General features: G+C 37.0%; 1 protein-coding gene across 1 annotated transcript; it reads right to left on the bottom strand.

Moving 5' to 3' along the window:
• Positions 1-522: 522 nt before the first annotated feature.
• Positions 523-19,317, bottom strand: LOC147861388 (ADP-ribosylation factor GTPase-activating protein AGD12-like). Its single transcript, XM_087322844.1, has 11 exons — positions 19,114-19,317; positions 17,710-17,794; positions 16,972-17,047; positions 16,225-16,388; positions 13,169-13,283; positions 12,882-12,989; positions 4,297-4,392; positions 2,895-3,296; positions 2,515-2,631; positions 1,773-1,868; positions 523-906 (listed from the first exon to the last, which is right to left on the bottom strand). Exons 1-11 carry the CDS (start codon positions 19,136-19,138, stop codon positions 622-624), a joined length of 1,569 nt encoding a protein of 522 aa, XP_087178970.1. The 5' UTR covers positions 19,139-19,317; the 3' UTR covers positions 523-621.
• Between the last annotated feature and the right edge of the window lie 644 nt (positions 19,318-19,961).

Below are 19,961 nucleotides of genomic sequence, written 5' to 3'. Positions count from 1 at the left end.
CCAACTAGTAAGGATGTCATCGACATGTGCCTCAATATCAAGCACATGGAGGCAAATATCAATGATACATGGCATGCTAGAGGGCACCCATTTTTTGGAACTAGGCAACCACATTGTTACAAGACAGTGATGCAAATGAAGCCACTTAGGTGGCTGGGTAGTCACCACATGTAAATTCCAACTAGTAAGGATGTCATTGACATATGCCTCAATATTAAGTGTTGTCATATCGCAACTTGGTCCTAGAGAGCACAGAAATTATTCCAAATATTACATAGTTTATGGTTTAATGTTGAACAAATTGGTTCATTGTATACATAATCTTGACGTTTTGTCCTCTCCACCATGTCTCTATACTATTACAAATATCAAAAGAAAAGAAAAGAATCCAACAAACTTGAGATGGTTCCGAGGATATATATATATATATATATATATATACATCTCTTTAGGGAGTAGATCAGCCCATTTGTTGGACGTATATAATAATTATGACTAGAGTCTTATTGGAAAGCATTAGCATTGACAAAAAAAAACTGATATATAAATGAAAACAATCAATCATACAAAAAACAAAAGCATGAATCTCTTGTACATCCAAGCTACATACTATTTAACACGTCACTGATTTAGAGGAATCCATTCAAGCTGTAGCTTCAAGATGCCGCTTTCCACATTTTGGAGTTTTAATAAAAGCTCTTGTATAGCTTTCCCGTCTTCTGTAAGTGAAATAATGCTGTCTTCTACAAGGGCATTATCATCTTTTGCAATCACTTTTCCCATCTGTAAACCTCCTCGATTTCTTCTCCGTTCATGTTTATGTGCAGCTGCAATTAGAGGCCCAAAATCTACCTCAGCATCCCCCATCGAATCGTCAGCTGAAATCATGTCCTTGTCAAATACTTCCTGTAGTTTTAACATACCCCAAACATCATGACACTGGAAAAGAAAAACTCTCCAACCATATATTATTATCTATAAAACATGTTCCTTGAGAATTATGAACATACAGACTCCAGAATGGGATTGACATCCGAACTATAACACTGGTTATTCTATTTGCAGACAACTGAAGGACAATTCAAAAACAATATATTATTCAAGACATGCAATTATCAAGTTGCATAAATTATTAATAATTGTTTCACGCATAGCATGACTATACAATAATCCTCATGTCATTGATATCCAAGAGTATACCTTGATCATCTAGTCAATACTAGAAAATTTCTCGGCTTACTGATTGACTTTATTTTATTTCTTTTCCCAACCTATTTTATCCACGCACTAATCTTGAAGAAGCTGCACACCATGCCTCCCAAAGGATTAGAGATTCAAGATTTCAAGGCATGCAATTTCTGGCAGCCTATTGCCGCATAACAGTAGCTTTTGAATGTTAGTTTTATTGATGATATTGGTGTAAATATGGAAGATTCAATAATCAACTTCAGATGCATGGAAATTTGTTTTTGTAGATTTAAATGTCTAATTAGTAGAAACATGTGGCTTTGGGTTGGTCATTAAATACTTCACTTATCCCAAAATTGATGCATCATCATATCATGTGAATAAATAAGATAGTAACCTTGGTTTTTAAAAGTTATATTCTCCTAATACAGTGTACATCATAATGCGCACTTACTGCAACGAGGGCATTTGATCACATTGCAAGAACTGTGACATGCCAGCGCAATTGATAAACTCAAACGAGACCCGAAAAACATTTTAATATTGCACTTCAGTAGTACACAAGATATAGAAAGACGTCTTACCAATCTAAGAAGATGAGAAGAAAATGGCACCGAAAGCATTAGCTCTTCATTCCAGACTGGATTCAAGTCATTATTAATCACACGGGTCTTCACTGTCTGCACCACAGAATTTACGATAATTAGAAACATGCAGATGGCAGTTTACAACATACAATAATTGCAACAACTCAGGAAACTCAGCAAATCCCATCATATTCATATTGATTCTGGATTTCCATGCACAGAAATAATCATTCTCAACACATTAACGCAGGCAAGTCAGAATCACAGTCGGTGATCCTCATCTAAATATATTATTAGGTCTTAAGCTTATAGGCAGCAAATTCCATCATATTCATATTGATTCTGCATTGCCATGCACAAAAATAATCATTCTCACCACATTAACGCAGGCCAGTTAGAATCACTATATGATCCTCATCTAAATATATTATTAGGTCTTAAGCGTATAGGCAGAAAACATGACAGTTATATGCTTTATTTATCTAGTTGGAGTATATGAAAAATAAATCCATTGCTGTTGTGTAATTCATATCAAAAAAATCTAAACATTCTTTTATCCTTAGGCCATTTTAGCTTCCCTTCTCTTTTTTTAATGTAGTCTTATGCTAAATGGAATTTCAATCTAACCTCTGGATTAGATACATATGAATCATCGCTAATGTCGTCATTCATAGCTAACGTAAAATCGAAAAACTATTCCCTGACATTCATAGTTAACATAAATTTGAAAGCCTCTCACCTGGTTCCCAATAGTTGCGGTAACATATGGATCACTAGTCCTCATATCACGAATAGCTAAATTGGTGCCTTCAATAACAAGAACTTTGAGAAGCCCTTGAAATTCCACCATGCCCTCCTGCCAAGACAGAAACATCAAGTCAATGCATCCTCCATTGATTCATTCATTTGTAGCAGATGTAACATAACATGATTCTCACACATTTCACCACGCAACGGGCCAGCAAGTAATTATATATCTTTCATAAATGTGCAATAGCTTCAATGCAAATCATTCGACTTTAATACTGTATAACTGTTTCCTCCCAAAAAAATTATTCTTTTTGAATCCAAACTCTTGGTGATGCGCATCTTAGACTCAGAAAGGCCTGAATTACAGACCTCTTTGGAAGAAAAGGAATTGGATTTTCTGGATGAGGTGCTCTTGAAAGACTGATCTGACCGTTTTGAAGCTGATGAGATTGTGCGCATATTGAGGTTGAAAGACTCTTGTTCTTCATACTCATTTAGTGGACTCCACTCAAGCTCTAATTGCAAGATGCCACTTTCAACATTTTGAAGCTGTAAGCAGAGTTCTTGCATCACTTTTCCATCATCTTTCAGCCAGATAATACTATCTGCTATAAGTGCATTATCATTTGTTGCAAGCCATTTCCCTATCTGTAAACGTCCTCTATTTTTCATCCCTTCATGTATCCTTGCAGCTGAGACTAGAGGCTGCAGGTCTATCTCAGCTTCCCCCATTGTGTCATCCGCAGAAAACAAGTCCTTGTCAAATACTTCCTGCATTCAACAGCAGCAACAAACATTATTGCCATTTCAAATATTAATTAACATTATTAAGATGATCTTAAATGACACCGACGAAAACCATAGATCTGAAAAGATTCATACCTATTACAACAATTTTTATTTCATGTATGATTGCATTCCACTATCAATGCATTTTATTTATATAACTGATCATGTCCATCTATCATATATTCTCATTCTCAAATGCATAGCCTACAAAATAAAGAGATCTTTGGTAGAAAAAAACTAGGATGAAACTTTGAAATACCCCTGAATATTTCTTTTCTCCAAATTTTCCATAGTTCTCATTATTTCCCAAATGACCCTGGTCAACCCCCAAAAAGAGAATAAGGGAATGAATTAACTCTAATTGCTCAAACAGCACGTACAGTTGCTCAAGGGGGATCTGACCAAGGGCATTTAGGGAAACACAGAAAAACTTGGGGATATTTCAGAGTTTTCCTTAAAACCTGTAGTGACTGTCAATGGACTGGAAAATACTTTCTTATACTAAACGTTTAATAATCTACAATATTTCCTACTGTAAATTGCACATTGCAGTTGGTATGGATTCATGCGATCCTCGCTGATGATGTTCTTGGTGATAATACTAGTGTGGCTTTTGTTGAAGACAATGGTACATGGATAGGCATGGACAGTTTTTAAGGGTGCGACAATATTGATGCAGGATGTGCATGGTATAAGCATGTGCTATACCAGCGTTCACCTGACAGTAATCGGTGATGGCTTTATCAGAATCTAGTGTCTGATATTTTAATAGTATTAAGAAAACGTGAAGGTGAAAATGTGATGTCTTCTACTAGTTTTGAAAATCTGGATGAAACTATGAACCCGAAATCAAAGCCTAACTTATTGCATGACAATGAGGACATCCAGAGTTAACATTCTTTAGAAACTAACTGCTACATGAAACACTTTTTAATACAGATACTCTACCAGAAGAACATGTATAAAAAGAGTGAGTTCATACCACTTTAAGAGGTGGAGGAGGACATGATATCAAAAGAGTAAGCTCTTCATCCCAGATTGGATTCAGGTTGCTATTAATTACACGTGTCTTTACTTTCTGCATCACAAGAATTCAGTTTATTAGAGATATACACGATTACAATCATCTATGAATAATCTCATATTGTCATATGTTTGGATATACACGATTACAATCATCTATACACGATTCAGGAAAGGATGCAACTAGCCACTAACATCCGAATTACCCATCCAATCCATTCTCAGAAATTCATATATCATAAGTTTCACATAGTTCCTGCAAATTACTTTTATCCAACACTAGCCAATTCCTCCATTCACATCATTTGGCAGTCCACGATGAGAAAACACAATTAGCAGATTGTAACAAAAACATATTGATAAGAAATCAAGGAAGCCAAATTTATTTGAATTGACTGACAGGTGTAAAGATTCCTCAGAATCACACCATCCTAAGAGTCTTCCATGTCACAACAATAAAAGATTATATGCCAGCATACTGTATGGATATGGTATAGTCAGCTCCCCCGTTTCATCATTCATAGGAATATCGTTTCCTTTCTGAAGATCCAGGAAAACCTTTAAACTGTCATTTCCAGCTATAATCGTGGATTTTTATGTTATAAAATCTAGCCTGAGGAAAATTGGCTATGAATGTGGAAATAGGGTGTCTATGTATGGGAACGCAGGCAGCTGACTCTAGGCAGATTACTTCTGGTGCTGCACATTCACCTAAACGCATTTGCTTCAGAAAGAAGAGTTCCATTTTACAATTTTCCATAAGCTTGATTTGCAGCATTAGGTCCATGTATTCCAGGTTTATCTTGCTGCCTGCCACTACCAATTTGTCCTATATTTTTGTTACACTTAATGTGTATCCTATGAAAGATTTGGTGTGAACATAGTTAAAATATTGTGAACCTAGTTAAGTAACCAATCGATCTCCAGCTACCTGTAGTAATCATAAGCTCGTTTTTCCTAATCTACTGATTTTTCCTTAAAGTCTTCTAAGTGAAGTAGCTGTGTCAGCATTAGTCTAAGATCTCTACATTTTATACAAATGGTATCAGGTCAGGTTTAGGTTACTTTCTCTATCCTATAGGTCAGGTTTAGGTTACTTTCTCTATCCTATTCTTCCTAATACCAAAACCAAAAATCCAATTTGGTGTGAACATAGTTAAAATACTGTGAACCTAGTTAAGTAACCAATCGATCTCCAGCTACCTGTAGTAATCATAAGCTCGTTTTTCCTAATCTACTGATTTTTCCTTAAAGTTTTCTAAGTGAACTAGCTGTGTCAGTATTAGTCTAAGATCTCTGCATTTTATACAAATGGTATCAGGTCAGGTTTAGGTTACTTTCTCTATCCTATTCTTCCTAATATACATACAAAGATCATCCTCTTTATCTCTTACCTTCTAAGAAAACATCGAACCTCTCCATCAACAGCAATGAAAAGTTCAAATAATAGAAAACACAGCAGAGGTGAATTTCTCTATTTTCACATTTTTCAAAATTTACATTTTGAGCTGATTCTTTTAACTAGCTGAATGCCCAAATCGGATTTTTGGTTCTGGAGATACAGTCGAAACAAGTTTTGCAACAGTCTCAAACCCTAACTGCACAGCAACTGCAGCAGTTTTTACCACAGCAAAACAAGTTTTCAACACTACACAGTAACTCTTGTCTATTTTTTTCAGCCCATTGCTTATACTATTCTTCAATATTATACTGCTTTAGTACATTTTGGTGGACATAACCACCAAGTATTGCAATATCTCATCCATATTTCTTGCTGTAAATTTTTTTGCAATGGCTGAGCAAACTAATATTTTTGGCATGCTTAATGTTGAAGGTAAGTTGGATGGTACTATCATATGTGGGCATAAATGATGAGACATGTATTGGTTGCAAAGCAGCTATGGGACATTGTCATCTTATCGAATGAACGTCCAACTTCAAGAAGTTCTCCAAACTCTCCCTCCCCTTTAGGAACAACTAATGCAAATAATGCTTCAAGCTCCACTCATCAACAATCCACTTCTTCACAACTTAATTGGGATGATACGGATGGTCAAGCCCATGCTCCCATTGCATTATCAGTCAAACGTCACATTGTTCCACATATCTGATCTTGCATCACCTCTAAAAGTGCTTGGGATGTGTTAAAGAACCTATATGATCAAAGGAATGAAGCAAGAGTTGCTATGCTCAAGCGGAAACTTGACGAGACAAGGATGCAAGAAGACCTCAAGGAACAACTACTTAACATTGATGAAGTGATTTCAGACAAGCAATTCGTTTCTAAAGTTCTTGTTGCTTTGCCACGACAATAAGTCTTATTACAAGAGGTAAAGAGAGCTTTAGTTTTGATGAGCTAAACACCCTTCTCTTATAGGAATCTCAATCTTGAGCAAATCGGGATGCTCTTAATAGTGGCAATCAAGCTTTTTTATCTCTTCCAAGTTCAAAGGCCAACAAGGAAGAAAACAAAATAACCTTTCTTCTAATGGCAATAATGCCACGACTTCCCATGATGAGAAGAAGAAAAGGTGCAATTATTGTTGTAAACCAGGCCACGACATTAGTGAATATCAAAAGAGGAAAGCTAGTGAAGAGAAGAACAAACAAGCCGGTCTTAGTATTACCACCTCTACTAGTACGAAGGAAGAAGCACACATTGCTCAACATGAGTGGGCATTCTCCATATACACAATGTATGATCCCTCAAAGGATAACATATATTTATTGGTAAGTGAGTCTAAGGATGTTTGGTATTTTGACAGTGGTGCTTCTAAACACATAAGTTCTTGTAAAAATTTATTTCTCACACTTGAAGATGCTTGTCATAAGGTGGGCACAATTAATTGTGCCAATAATGCTTCTTACATCATCAAAGGTTTTGACCAAGTTCATATTACAGCCATCAATGGGAATGTACTCACCTTGAACAATGTTTCATATGTCCCTAGCATAAAGAAAAACCTTCTTTCAGTTTATGCCATTGCTATGCATGGATATCCTGTCCATTTTCTCTATGAAAAATGCACAGTATTGATCGTACAAATGGTGATATCATTATCATAATTGGTAGTTTGTTCAATAAGCTTTACAAACTTGACGTATATCAGAAATTTGATGACCAATACGCATTAGCGGTGCATGCCCAAACACGAAGGAATTTTGAACTATGGCATGCTCGGTTCGGCCATTTAAATTTCAGCAGCCTTGCGCGGCTTAGTAAGCATGATATGGTATGCAATCTTCCTTCCATTAATGTACCATCTAATCATGTTTGTGAGGGTTGTATTCTAGGTTTTCATTTCCAAAAGACGCAAATGGTTTGGCAACACACAAGCTTCACCTTGTACATAGTGATGTATGCGGCCCAATGAGAACGCCATTGAGTTCGATGCTTTCTTGAAGGACTGAGTTATTATCCATCAATGCACCACTCCATACACACCACAACGAAATCATTTGGCTGAGAGAAAGAATAGATCTTTCATGGAGATGGCAAGATGCATGCTCAATGGTAAGAACCTACCTCACAAGTTTTGGTTGGAAGCTGTAATGTGTGCAAACTATGTTTTAAATCGATGCCCCACAAAAGCAATTACTACCTTAGCATTCAATTTATTACTGTTGATGGGGGAAGTTTTTTGAGTCAACGAAAGTACATCGAGAAGCTCCTACAATGAATCAGGTTTGAAGAGTGTAAGCTAATCTCCACTCTTGTAGAAGCCAGTTTCAAATTCTCATATCAAGACAAGGAGAACCAACTGATGTACTGTGATACCAGCAAGCTGTAGGATGTTTGATATTTTTGTGCAACATGCAAGCTGACATTCAATATGCAGTTTTGCAATTAAGCAGGTTTATGCACTGCCCCTGGACCAAAGCAATTGCAAGTAGCCAAGCAAGTTTTCCGTTACCTCAAGCATTCACTGATAGTGATTGGGATGGCTGCTACGACACTCATGTCTCACATAGTGGCAATTGTTTCATGATCGGCAATTCCCGTGTTTCCTATCTCAGCAAGAAGCAGCCAACAGTGGCAACATCAAGTTGTGAAGCTGAATATAGAGCAGCATTCAGTCCTACAGTAAAGTGTATTTGGCTCATGAGATTATTGTCCAATTTATCACTTGAGCAACCATCTCCTCCTCGTATATTCACAGATAGTCAAAGTGACTTGGCTATTGCAAGAAATTCCGTCTTTCATGCACGAATAAAACACATTGAGGTGCACTATCATCATGTGAGGGAGCAGTTCTATGCTAAAGAGATCAACTTAGTCTATGTACCAACTCATGAAAATGTTGCAAACATTTTTACAAAGGCACTATCAAGAGAAAAGTTTGAATATTTCACAAGGAATTGAGCATTCTTCCAACACCTTGATAGTGATGACATTCAAGTTCACGACATTCACTTCAGGGGGGTTTGTTACACTTAATGTGTATCCTATGAAAGCTTTGGTGTGAACATAGTTAGAATAGTGTGAACCTAGTTAAGTAACTATTGGATCTCTAGCTACCTATAGATATTGGCTATATAAACCATTCTACATCTTTGTAACCATAAGGTCATTTTTCCTAATCTACTAATTTTTCCTTAAGTCCCTGCATTTTCTACAATTTTCTCTGCCCCAAAATACCACTTGGTACAAAGATGGCCAACTATAAGACGCACTTCTTACATACATCGGAGGATGGATTCGTCATCAGGCCACCTTATATGGACATACATCTATCCTATGCGCTGCGTAGTGTGATAGGGCAGCTAAGAACTTCATCGCGTCAGCTACAGATTGAGGTAGGCAGATATACACGACTACCTCTAGAAAAGAGAATTTGCCAATTGTGTCATCAAGGAGTGGAATCTGAAGAACACTATGTTTGTCATTGTAGTGTCTTTTATGAAATCAGAGGGAGATACCATTGCCTCTTTAAACAAGGCTTTGGCCCACTACGCAGGTAATGGAATATGAGAACCAACGATGCCTAGGACTTTTCTTGCTAGAGCTCAAGAGACATCGAGAAAAGTTGTTGAAGAATACAGCCACACAAGCTCATCCACAAAAGTTGTAATCTCTTATTTGGTCTTATAGGCCATTTTGGCCTCTTAAAAGACGTTAATATATCTTTCTTTCTTCTGCATTCCTTGCTGTGTTTCTCTTCATAATTCAGATCATCATTAGCGTCACTCCATTCTGTCATCGGTTTCTTGGATCCCGACACTGTTCTGCCTTGATTTTGAACTTTCAAACCATTTAAGTGCCGAGATTTGTTTCGAGGTTGTGGAAATATGGTGAAGGTGTTTGCCAATGGGACAATGCCATGTTTTCATGTAGCAAATATTTCTTTAAGGTTTGCGAGGTTATCTGAAGCTTAACTCTCATAAAACTAATGGTAGATAATGTAATAGGAAAGGGTTTAGGGTTTCCGGATTAGGGTTTAGGGTTTTGGGATTAGGGTTTAGGGCTTCGGGATTAGGGTTTTGGGATTAGGGTTTTGGGTTTCGAGATTAGGGTTTCAGGATTAGGGTTTCGGGATTAGGGTTTCGGGATTAGGTCTAGGGTTTACATAGATAATGTAATAAGAAAAGATTCTAAGCACACATAGAGAGAGAGAGAGAGAGAGAGAGAGAGAGAGAGAGAGAGAGAGAGAGACTCAGGAAAATTCCATTAAAATAAAAGGAAAGACCTTATGCAGCAAACTAGTTTCGCTCTTTTAGGTAGAGCTCATCAGTGCAAAAGGTCATGTACATACAAAAGGTGGTTTATATAGGATGTTGAGGATGGGGAAGGGAGGAGAATGTATAATCATAGTGAGTGGGGTACAATAACAATGTAAATAGATGGAGGGCTGTGAGGTTTTAAGTTGGAAGATCTTGATGATAGAGGGGGTGGTGATATGGGGGGGGAAACAAAATGGGCTGGTGAATGGAAGATTGATAGGGTGATAAGACAGATGAGGGAGTAGAAAGAGGTGAATAAGGGGAAATGAATGAGTGGTAGGGTGTGTAATTATATGTAAATAAAAGAAAGAAGGGAAAGTTAAAGGAAGTTAATAAGAGGTATTAGGGAGAGGGGTTGAGGGAAGAGGGAAGAGAGAGAGTGTATAAAAAGGTAGTGAGAGGAAGAGGGGATGAGAAATGGAAAAAAAGGTAGTGAGAGGAAGAGGGGATGAGAAATGGAAAAAAAGGGGGGAGGGGGAGATGGAATATAGTTTTTAGTGAGATATAAGGGAAATATTGGGGGGGAAAAAAAGGGAGGGGGAGATAGAATATAGTTTTTAGTGAGATATAAGGGAAATATTGGGGGAAAAAAGTAGATGTGTGTGACTACAAAATAAAAGTAAGGGGGAAGGAGAGAGGAACAAGGAAGGGGGATAGATTAAATGAAGGGTGAGAAAATATGTTTATAGTGGCTCTAGGATGTTTTTAGTTTTTACTAGAAGGGAGTGGAGGTTTTTGGATTTAGTCCAACAAATAATGGGTTTAGGGATATGTTGTAGTTGGGGATCTAATTGGATATCATAGTGTAGGTTAGTTAGTATTTTCTTAATAATTAGTGTGGGGGTATGGCGAGTATATCTAAGTTTAAAGATAGTGGGTGGGGTGGTCTTTTTAGTTTTTTCTTTGAAAAGGAGAGTGTGTCTAAGGGAGTAAGGGTGTTTTCGAAAGTTATTTAGAATAAAATGTGTGGGATAACCTCGGGCTCTAAGTCTCGTAAAGAATTTTTTTTGCATATTTAAATAACCTAGGGCCGTGCTTTCTCTAACCATATATCTTTTAAGTTCATTTGAAACAAAACTATTTTTCACATGTAGAGGGTGATTGGAGGAATAAGGGATGTATTGATATGTGTTAAGTGTTTTTTGAAAGCAATTAAAGGTGAATCTATTATTATCTAATCTAATCCAAAGGTCTAAAAAGGGTAGTTTCGTGTAAGAAGTGTGTATGGTTAGTTTTATAGAGTTTTGAGTAGAGTTACTATAGAAGTTTAGGTATTCGAGAAGTTGGATTTTAGTACCAGTCCAGACGCCAAAGGCATCATCAATATACCTAGTGAAATAGAAAAGGTGGGGTGATGGATTGGAATTTTCTAGATATGAGAGGAAGAGACATGCATACACGACGGAAAAATTACTACCCATGGCTGTTCCTTTTACCTGTTGATAAATTTGGTTGTTAAATTTAAGGAAGTGGTATTCTAAGGTGAGGGCACTAAGGGTGTAAATCAAATTGGTTTTTTGGTTAGAAAAGTGGGGGGCAATAAGGTTTTTTAGGGCAGAGAGTCCTAGTTTAGGTGGGATGCTAGGGTAGAGGGATTCAACATCAAAAGAAAAAATGAAGCTATTGGGTGGTGTTATAAGTTGTTCTAAAGTTTGGACAAGGGAATGGGAGTCCCTAAGATACTGTTTTTGAACTAGAAGTATGGGGAGGAGTTGATGGTGAAGCCATTTAGACGTTTGTTCAAATAATGAACCGTTATATGAGCAAATCGGTCTATAGCTAACAGGACTTTTATGTACTTTTGGCAAGAAGTACATATTAGGTATTGAGTAACCTTTAGGAGGTTTGTGTAGGATAAATTCTATTTCTATGAGAGATAAGATATTACGATTACAATTGACTATGTCTTGTAGTCGACTTAAAAGTTCTTCTAATGGGAGACTATCAACTTTTTTATATGTAGTGATGTCGGATAAATGTTCTAGGGCTTTATCTAAGTATGTTTTTTTATCGAGGACACAAACTCCAATGTTTTTGTCCGCTGGTAGGATGGTTATTTTATTATTATTTTTAAGGCTAGTTATTGCTAATTGGAGGTGTAGTGGTATTTTGATATTAGGTAATATATTATCATGGAGGTTTGTGGAGAGAGAGATATTGTGTTTATGGAGTATAGATTCTAATGGTGGATATTTAGTAGGAGGGTTCCAATTCGGGTTGGGTAGTTTGAAGGGATTAGAGGGAGGAGAGTTGGATTTTCTAAAGAAATGTTTAAGTCTCCACAAGGAGGTGAATAATGCACCCAAGATATAGAGAGGAAATGCTAGAGAGATTAAATACAAATATACAAATGGATATGCTTACTGCATACCTTAACGTGCAAGCAAGAGAGAATGAATGCTTAATGACTGTGGGAGGGAGCAGACCCCCAATTCAGACATTCAGCTGTGTAAAGGCAAAGGTAGTAAACTGCAAATGGGAGGCGGTTAATAGGAGAGAGGGGTAACAGAAAATGGAAGAAGGCAGTTATTATTGTGCTGATTATAAAATGGTTTTGATCTCATGAAAACATCTATCCATAGATATGCAGACTGATTTCTCTCTCTCAAGCAATGAAACATAATTAAACCAAGCTTCAACCATTTCATGGGTACTTCCCATATCATAGACACAATTTCCTAAATAAATTCAAAGCTTCATTGCGTTTAACTACGTTGCTACCTTTTCTACTCTTTCTAAAAGCAAGTTTTATTTTGTAAAAATTCTGCTTCAAGATTGATATATGTGGCGTTCCCACCATAACAATAACTAAGAGAACCTCACCTGTTCCCCAGCAGTGACAACAACATATGGATCACTAGACTTCATATCCCGAATGACTAAATTAGTGCCTCTGAGAACATGAATTTTGAGAATTCCTTGCAATTCTACCTGCCAACAGAAAGCTTCAAAATAATGTACCCATTTAAGTTTCTCTTGTTGACATTTACTAACCGAAACGCATGTACAAATTATTATCAAATGATTGTGATCATGCAACAAATCCTATTATATAATATATTCAGAAAAGAAATTGCAAATGTTGGTCCAGAAAAGCCTAAATTGCACACCCCATGAGAAGGACCCGAACTGGATGTGCTGCTTATCAAGTGATTTGTGCGCTTTGAGGCTACTGAACCTATGCGGAGATTGGGCTTGACAAAATCCTGGTATTCATATTTGCGCCTGCAAAATCCAGACAAATTAAGTCTAACAAAACCGTGAAAGTGTGCACAATAAGCAAGCTCTTTGTTTGAGGAAGGGTTTGTAGGTAAGCCAACATGAACTTAAGAGGTTAAAACTAAAGAACTCATAAATTTTCTTGCCTTGAAGATAGATAGATACAGGCATTTTATCATCGTTCTCAGAGGTCAAATATGACCTATAGGAGCAAGGGTGAAACATTTTCATGTAGCATGTGTCGAGTTGAGTAGTGGCTCTTGATGTTCAAAAATTTTACTGATGAACGTTGCAATTAAGAGTGGGCATTGTGACTGAGTGAAATATGCGTAGGGAATTGACCGGATTGACAATGTAGAAATCAAAGTCAAATGTGATCTAAGGAGTAGCAGTCTTTCATAGAACTCCCAACAATTGGATTTAGTTGAGAACGACTATGAGTAAAAAGGTGAGTGGCCTCTACGATTTGCTTAAACCAAGCAGTCAAGAACTGGTACATTGAATCATGCCAAAACATAAAGAGACCTAATTTTTCAACAAAAAATTGTTGAGGAGGTCAAAATGAACACAGTTTATGTGGAATATTTTCTAGTTCAATATGATTCTTTTTTCTGTATGGATCGCCTAAAGTCATCCATATTTGCAATCACATTTAGTCTCATATGCTGATTCCAACTTCTAACGTGAAGGTGTTTTCCATGTTTGCAATCACAAAATTGTGAAGGAGGTGATAATAAACACAGTTTATGTGGGATATTTTCTAGTTCAATAAGGTTATTTTTTTCTGTATGGATCGCCTAAAGTCATCCATATTTGCATCACTAAAGCATGTGTAAAAAGATAAGGGCCACATTTCTTATTGATAGAGGAAAATCTGGCACACACAACCCTACACATACCTAGAAGTAACATTTATAGGGCTTTGGTTCTCCCTGTAGGAGGATGCATGTGCTCTGCTTTCTTGTGGATATACAGCTCTTCGAGAATTTGAAAGATAATGTGCACATATACAGTTCCAAGAACTGCAGATAACTTTGTTGTTAAATACACTTGTAACCTCGACTCTTTTGGATGGATGGAAACTTAGGGACAAACTCTTCATAAGGCACAAAATGGAGGCATATGGAGAGGCCTAAAGTCTCGATGATTTCCTGCATGATAAAGAGCAAGTATTGGTGTCCCATCATATAATCCGGTCTGAGCTGGGAAGTGGCCCCAATAGTGGAAGCATTATTTCATTCAATGACTTGTATCCAGCAGTTTTGGAAGCTCTCAAAGCACTGTTCACGGTTGGCATTTATGTTATCCAAACTGCTGGCAGAACAAGGAGATAGTCATTGTTGGTATGCTGATTTCAGCATACCAACATTTAACCATCACTTATGTCATGCATGTAGGTCACGGTCAATGGAACCATGGGCCCATAATCAACAAATGAAGCCCATTATCACCGAGCACTAGTGTGCTGAAGCAATTGCTTCACGATATGAAAACAAATTCAAATAGTATTGCAGATGTCATGTGTGAGGCTCGAACCCATAATCTCAAATATCAACCACCTGGAGTGGACCATTACGATAAGTTTTTCTACAAGTTTATATTCTTATTCATTGTAGTTATGTCTTATGCAATATTGCATACATGGTGACTCAGATGAGCAATATGTTTGTCGTGCATCACACATCAACACGTGTGTGCCAAGTGACGATCACACATCACATGCATTGCATGCATAACATGCACTCACACATCACATGCATACTTATTCAATCAATTATTTAAGGGGAAGGGATTGAAGCATGTAGGCATCAAGAAAAATCCATTTATCAATAATCAAGAGATCAAGCTAGCTTATTGGGAAGGTTTCTCATCCCCCAAGATCGAAGTCAAGGGTTCGAGCCGAAGTTTGGCAAAGATAAGGTGTCATCCTTATGGTGGAATATTGTAACTTTGGTTGCATTCCCAATTTAGTAGAGCATATTTTATCATGTATTGTTTGCTTTTTTAATCCTACACTATCTCCATGTCTTGTTTGTGCTTGTCTCTCTCCTTTTTTTTCCAAACTCTCCTTGTCCATAATCCCGGCAGTTCGATCCACCAATCATGAACTCAACGGCATTGGACGAGTTTCACTCACTGAGTTTTTGCGAGGGCAGCAGTTCCATTTTATCTTTCATTTTGGTTTGTTCTCTTGTTCGGTCTTATATGCCATTTTGTCCTCTTAATATATATTTCTGTCTAGAAGACATTCAAAGCTCCACAAGATTCACATCGTTTGATTGTCTCTATGGCCTATACAGATATTGATGAATATGTGCAAAGATAGTAACTAGTGGGCTACACTGAGCAGTATGATCAGTTTTACCCAGATCCCTGCCATTAGTGTTTGGGCTAAATCTTTGTAGAAGACATACATACCACTCCAGGATGCACATTGTGTGAAAGTCTCTTTGCTCTACACAAATATTACTAATTGGCTACAATGACTAGAGTGTATGACTTAATTTACCCAGATCTTGATCCTAGATCTCTGCCACTAGTGTTTGTGCAAGCCATATTCGAAATTTAATTTCAAAATCATTACCACGTTTGAGAAGCTGGCAGCAGTCACATAAGTGCCGTTGTTCTCAGAGAACGATAACACATTAAGCAGACAATCACCCTTCTATCTTGATAAGTCAGCCCCTCCGATGGAACATAAGAACCAGAAGGATTTATTGTGTACATACCATACTCGAAGAGAATCAGTATGCTGAAGTTTTTGGAATTTTTAATATGCCAGTTAGATTTCATTCATGACAGTTTATTCCAGCCCCCTTTCCTTCAATATTAAAAGGAAACACCTACCTCGACCAAATATTATTTTGATGCTCTCATTTACATACATACAATCATAAATAGGAGAAATGCCATTCTTTGAAAGATATTCTACCCTGAATATGATTACCTTATATAATCCTCTCGTTCTTCAGCAGATGAATTTGGTGTAGGCTTTATAACATCATTCGGAACAAATGCTTCATAAATTGCATTAGCCAAGGAGTTGTCACCAACTGCAAGCATTGTTTCAACTTGACTATTTGTCCAATCATCTAAGGTCACAGATAAAACCTGGTAAAGGGTAAATATTCAAATATTCAAATATACCTGTGTCATAAAAACAAGCAATGTGTATATATTTTGTTTCTCAATGTAAGTAATACATTGAGATAATAAAGATGTGCACTGAATGCTTTAAAAGTCAATACTAATGGTTAAACAAAGATAAACATACTAAATATTAGAACATTAATAGTAGTAGTGTTTAATTATCTTAGATTCTCCTTGAACAGTAGATATTGGTAATAAACATTAGAACATTTAATAGTAGTGTTTAGTTTCAGATTTAATATAAGTACTTCATGCAAAACAAAGATAATATTTTGCATATGTTCTCTGCTTGATTTTGTCTCATAATTCTTCCCAAAAACACTTCTAAGGATATAGGTGCTCCCTACGTGTGACCACTCACGGCATTCAGAACATTGCAAGTAACACTACATACCTCACAGCTGATAATAAGGAATTGTGAATCGTGTATCAAACCAATGTCAAAATGCATATATCTAATACAGAAGATATACACATTCTTTGTACAAATATTCACCTTTGAGTTATGGGAATGAGTTTTGAAAATCCTCTAAAAAATATTCACCTTTGATATGTGAACACCAAGGCTACGGTGTACACCTGAGCACTTTATGCAGATAAAAACTCCAAGACTTGTGGACCTGTAATATTGACGACATAAAAACAGTAAAACACCATAACTAGCAAGAAAACAGAATTATTAATTTCCAGCAATTTAAAACTGGTATTAAGCATTAGCATGTACTCGGATATAGGGCACATTGTGAGAGATGCCATGAGAAGCAAGCAAGAGAAATGAGTGACATTGAAGAGAAAAAGGAGACAAAATTCTCCATCAAAGTCTAGATGACGATGTATACATAGTAGCCTCAAGTAGAATTTACCAGAACACAGCGTTTACCACAGCTTTTGTAGAGGTTGTGAATTAAAGGCATGTCATAGTTTAGCATGTAGGGTCACCTAATACAGAGCAGGTATTGAGCATAAATTGCTGAATATTAAGTGCTTTGGAAAACAAACAGACTAAAACCAACAGATCTTTTGGAGTTATAAATTATTGGTTCCCAACTGTGGTAATAGAAACCAATCTCTAAATATAAAATATGGCATTTCAATATGATTCCTGCATATTCTACAGCTAACGATACATTAATCCATAATATGTTTCCCTATAAATGAAGAAGCAAAACTTTGAAGGACTAACAGACTGTAGCTAATTTTTATGTTAAAAAAGATGTACTCATAACTTGCAAGTAAAGAATCATTAACAATTATAAAATATACAGAGAAAAATGGCACTCACGCCCATTTTGGGTTACGTGCATTACAATCTGCACATTTGCAATTTTCTGGCTGCTGCAAAAGGTCCTTCAATTTTCTCATTGATTCTGCCAACAGAAATAAATGGATAACTAAAATAAGGCCAAAACAGATATTGCAATAGATGAAGCCCATTAAGATGCATCATCTTTTTTTATGAAAAATATATAGCAAACAAATCAGAAATCTTCATAATACATAATAAAAAAAAGGTTAGCCAAATACACATGTTATCATATTTTACAATATAAAAAATCTGCTTCTGTAATTGATCTTGAGAACCCGAAGTAGGAAGGATGTAACATCGAGACAATATGGATACCTACATCCTAATAAACAACTCAAAGCATGCGATATGGCTGCAATCCCGTACTAAAGCTATTGACCATATTGTCAGCATCCAATCTACCATTGAACACATCTCCATATAACGAGAATAAAAAAAACATATCATGCTTACTGTCATGTATCAACTATGTGTCTCTACATTTAAAGTATTATATTTGTGACATTGATCGAATCTTATGGGAGGCATCTTGTATTTCATGGCATCAGATCATAATATTGGCAGCAGATTTACATTAGGATCCAAGTTTCAAGACAATGTGAACCCCATCATAAGTGTATAATCAATTCAGCACTTTGAACCTAGATGACATACTGATCATCTTCGAAGAATTACAGATACCTATCAGCCAAGTTTATTGTTGACTAGGCTATCCTAAAAAGAACTTGGTAATTCTTTAGTAGATAAATGTAAACTTAGAACTTTGCGTTCTATTGATGGCTTTGATATCCACGTGTTAAGAAAATGATGACTACTGGGCATCTCGATTACAAGGAACAATGATGACTTCCTGAAGAGTGATCCTATCAAAGCTCTTGTAATCATTTCATTTGATTCTGAAAGGGCAGCTTATCGTACCCACAGAGTCCATACGCCATCCTTAGTTATGTAAATGTCTATCCACAGTGGGGGGATGGATCCCATGTCCAGATAGCCTACAGAATGGAAGTTGAACAGAAACAACTAAGCATTGGAGAAATTGGAGATATGAAAAACCCAAGTGTGTTAGCGGAGCCCGAGATATGTTAGGTCATCCTCCCCATACCCTTGTGAGGATCGTACACCCCCAGCATTATCGATCCCTGTAGTTACCGAACTTGCATGCATATAATGATCTCTGTGCCATGTTCAAGAATGATGGTTCCGCATGAATCAATTCTCTCCTTCATCGATCCAAATTCTCACATGTGCAAAAGCGGAAATGGTGGGGGGGGGGGGGGATGTGTACAAAAGAAAACACCCTTTTTTTCCTCCACAACATCAACAAGTGCAGCTTTTTCTCTAAGCTAACAGATAGCATCAGAGAGAGAGATCTCCAACCTGGAGAAGCAAAATCATCCTCCATTTTCTCCCAGGAATTTGAGGTAGAAAGACAGATCCCAATCCAGCAAAAACAGAACGTCTCCCCCAAATCTACTATACAAGACTCGCTCTGTTGACATGAAAGATAGTTATTAGGGAATGTACTCTTAATTGCTCCATTTTTCTACGTACCAATGAGTCTAGATGGAAATCACAGAAGGAGAAGAAAAACAAAACAGAATACCAACTAGATTATTTGGTCAGATGAGATGGAAATCTGGGATGAATGCAGAGACGATAGAAGCGAGAAGAAGGATTGAATGAGGGAGGGGGACCAGAGAGAGGGAAGGACAGCGAGAAATTCTCGATTTTTGTCTCTCCTAATATCTTTTAATAAATATTCCTATTCTTGTTCTTCCAGGGCCAGGCCGGGCGGCCGGGCGGGCCTGGGGCCCTTTTTTCCTTCCCTTCCCTTCCTTCCTTCCTTCCTTCCTGGTGGGTTGTGTCTTTCTCTCCTTCTCTCTCTCTCTCTCTCTCTCTTTCTTTAGACCCTAAAAGATGCGGATCTGGCGGACAGAATAAACTCTGTCCGTCTGTCTGTCTGTTCTTGTCTTTGTCTTTGTCCGTGTGCACGCACGTGCGTCGTGTTCGAGCCCAACAAAAGAGCATACATACATATACATATATATGGATTGCATTGGTGGATTAAGAATACATACATACATACATACATTATACATACATACATAGAAAGAGACGTGCTGACTAATCAATTCCACGCATTCATGTGTGTGTGTGTGTGTGTGTATTTTCCCAATAATTGACTCTGATACACCAACTTTTGAATGGATCCATATCCATATCCA

This window comes from Azolla caroliniana, unplaced genomic scaffold, assembly GCF_043228905.1.
Source record: "Azolla caroliniana isolate FFs.n. ecotype wild unplaced genomic scaffold, voAzoCaro1.0.p SCAF_7, whole genome shotgun sequence".
Taxonomy (NCBI): domain Eukaryota; kingdom Viridiplantae; phylum Streptophyta; class Polypodiopsida; order Salviniales; family Salviniaceae; genus Azolla; species Azolla caroliniana.
Note: the sequence above shows the minus strand (reverse complement) of the source record. Positions and strands in the feature narration are given on the sequence as shown.